We start from the raw sequence: 1,833 nt of genomic DNA, 5'->3' as shown, positions 1-1,833 counted from the left end.
TTGGGACAGACTGCGAGGGTCAAATAAAAAAGTGTGTGTAGACCGACTAGTTGAAACAGACGGGCAGAACCCTAAATTAGAAAAGCTACACTGGCGTTTCCTCAATGGGCTAGTGCGCATGCGCCGCGGGGGCGTGGTAGCCTATAAACCACTCAGTTTACGCCGAGGGACCTGGGGGAGTAGGAGGGATGTGGGCGGGGCTGGGCGCGCGGGAGATTCAAACTTCCTGACTCGGAGTTAGTGCCCGCCCGCACGGAGGTGAAGATGCAAGGCAGTTTTCTCCTTGGGCCCTGCAAGTAGAGGGCCACTGCGCCGGCTGGAGAGATGGTGGAAGGACCAGGCTGTACTCTGAATGGAGAGAAAATTCGGACGCGAGTTCTCCGGGGACAGGCGGTGACCGACGTGCGGGGAAAGGCTCTGCAGAGCCTGGAAGGCCTCCTGTCGTCACACACAGCCTCCGTGGCTGAGGTCTCTTTCCAGGTGAGCTACTGTAGCTCTACTCAAACTGACCCTGCTGATGCGGGGGTCGGGTAGAAGAATAACCCCATCAGGTTTCCAGGATCCATAATGTCATTTATTTACTCTGGTTCAGGTTGTCTCGGACTTGGCTTTCCCAGGATTTTTCTGTAACTGGACGGAGAGTTGATGGGATGGAATCGATTATTGAGCGTTTTTTTTTAATTCCAAGTCACCTCACTTAACTTCTTAGTAACTCAGCATAAGGTGGCTTGCATATGCCTACAGCTCCATTCTGCACGGTTAATATTATTAGATAAGTGCAACCTCTGATGTTTCTTCACATTTTTAAGATTGTAAGCTTTTAACATAGAATTCTTGATTGCCTAAGATCCTGCTATTGATATAAGTATGTTACAGGTAATCTATGATTCTAAAATTTCACACAGAACATTTAATATTGCCATGTAATGAAGGGTCAGTAAAACCCAGTGTGGTTTATTTAAGATAATTTATTTCTATTCAAAGTAAACTGTAGCACAGCTTCTTTCCACTCAAGTACTCATTGCAAATAGTGTGATATCCACTTGATAAGGCCTTAGAACTTGTACTAAAAATATTCTGATTAAGCCACCATGCTTTTAAATCTGTTTAGATGTGTGAATGATTTTATTTCACATGCAGTATTGTGCTTTACTTCAGTTTCTCCTGAAAAATTTCCTCATAGACTTTGGTCTTGGGAAGGAAGTTACTTACTCCGAAATTAGCAGGTGTTTTCAATTTAAAAGAAAGGCTGTTCTAAGTCTCAAATTCTGAAACAGAATTAGCATTGTATCTTCCTCCAATTGCCTTATATTTGACTTGATACATCTGTAAATACTCTCGTTTTTTAAAAATTATTTTATTGTGTAGATTTTTTTTTGGTATTGGAGATCAAACTCAGGTCCTTGGGCTTTTGAGGCAGGCGGTGGAATCACTGAGCTAAATCCGCACCCTAAAAGTTATTTTGTTTCTCAAAATCATTTCAGGGTCTGTAGAGATGAAATTTAATGTTCCTTTAAGAATATTAATGCTAATGAAAATCACTCATTCAACAAAATTTTGAATAATCTCAAAGCACCTGAGGAACAAAGCTCATTCCATTGTAAAGCTTTTATCTTAATTAGGAAGATATTCATTCATTAAAGAAGAGTAGGGGGAAGGAAATAAGGGAAAAGAAAAAAAAACAGAAAGTGAAAAAAATGGAAATAAAATATTTGCAAATAGGGAAGGGAGGAGGGGATGAAGGGAGGGCAGGGACAAGTGGAAAAAGATGAGACCCAAGACCTGTCATGTAAGGGTACAAGATCCCAATGATGAATGTAACTACTGTATACC

General features: G+C 41.6%; 1 protein-coding gene across 1 annotated transcript in view; it reads left to right on the top strand.

Annotated features, from left to right (window-relative positions):
* Positions 1 to 207: 207 nt before the first annotated feature.
* The window catches only part of Neil3 (nei like DNA glycosylase 3), a 44,492-nt gene continuing 42,866 nt past the window's right edge, over positions 208 to 1,833 (top strand). Inside the window, exon 1 of the mRNA XM_010629796.2 lies at positions 208 to 480. Within this exon, the coding sequence (XP_010628098.1) occupies positions 325 to 480 (156 nt within the window). The 5' untranslated portion in view covers positions 208 to 324. The remainder of the gene's footprint in view (positions 481 to 1,833) is intronic.

Source organism: Fukomys damarensis, unplaced genomic scaffold (assembly GCF_012274545.1).
Source record: "Fukomys damarensis isolate Sample0158 unplaced genomic scaffold, DMR_v1.0_HiC HiC_scaffold_18, whole genome shotgun sequence".
Classification (NCBI taxonomy): domain Eukaryota; kingdom Metazoa; phylum Chordata; class Mammalia; order Rodentia; family Bathyergidae; genus Fukomys; species Fukomys damarensis.
This window is presented reverse-complemented; position numbering and strand designations above follow the sequence as displayed.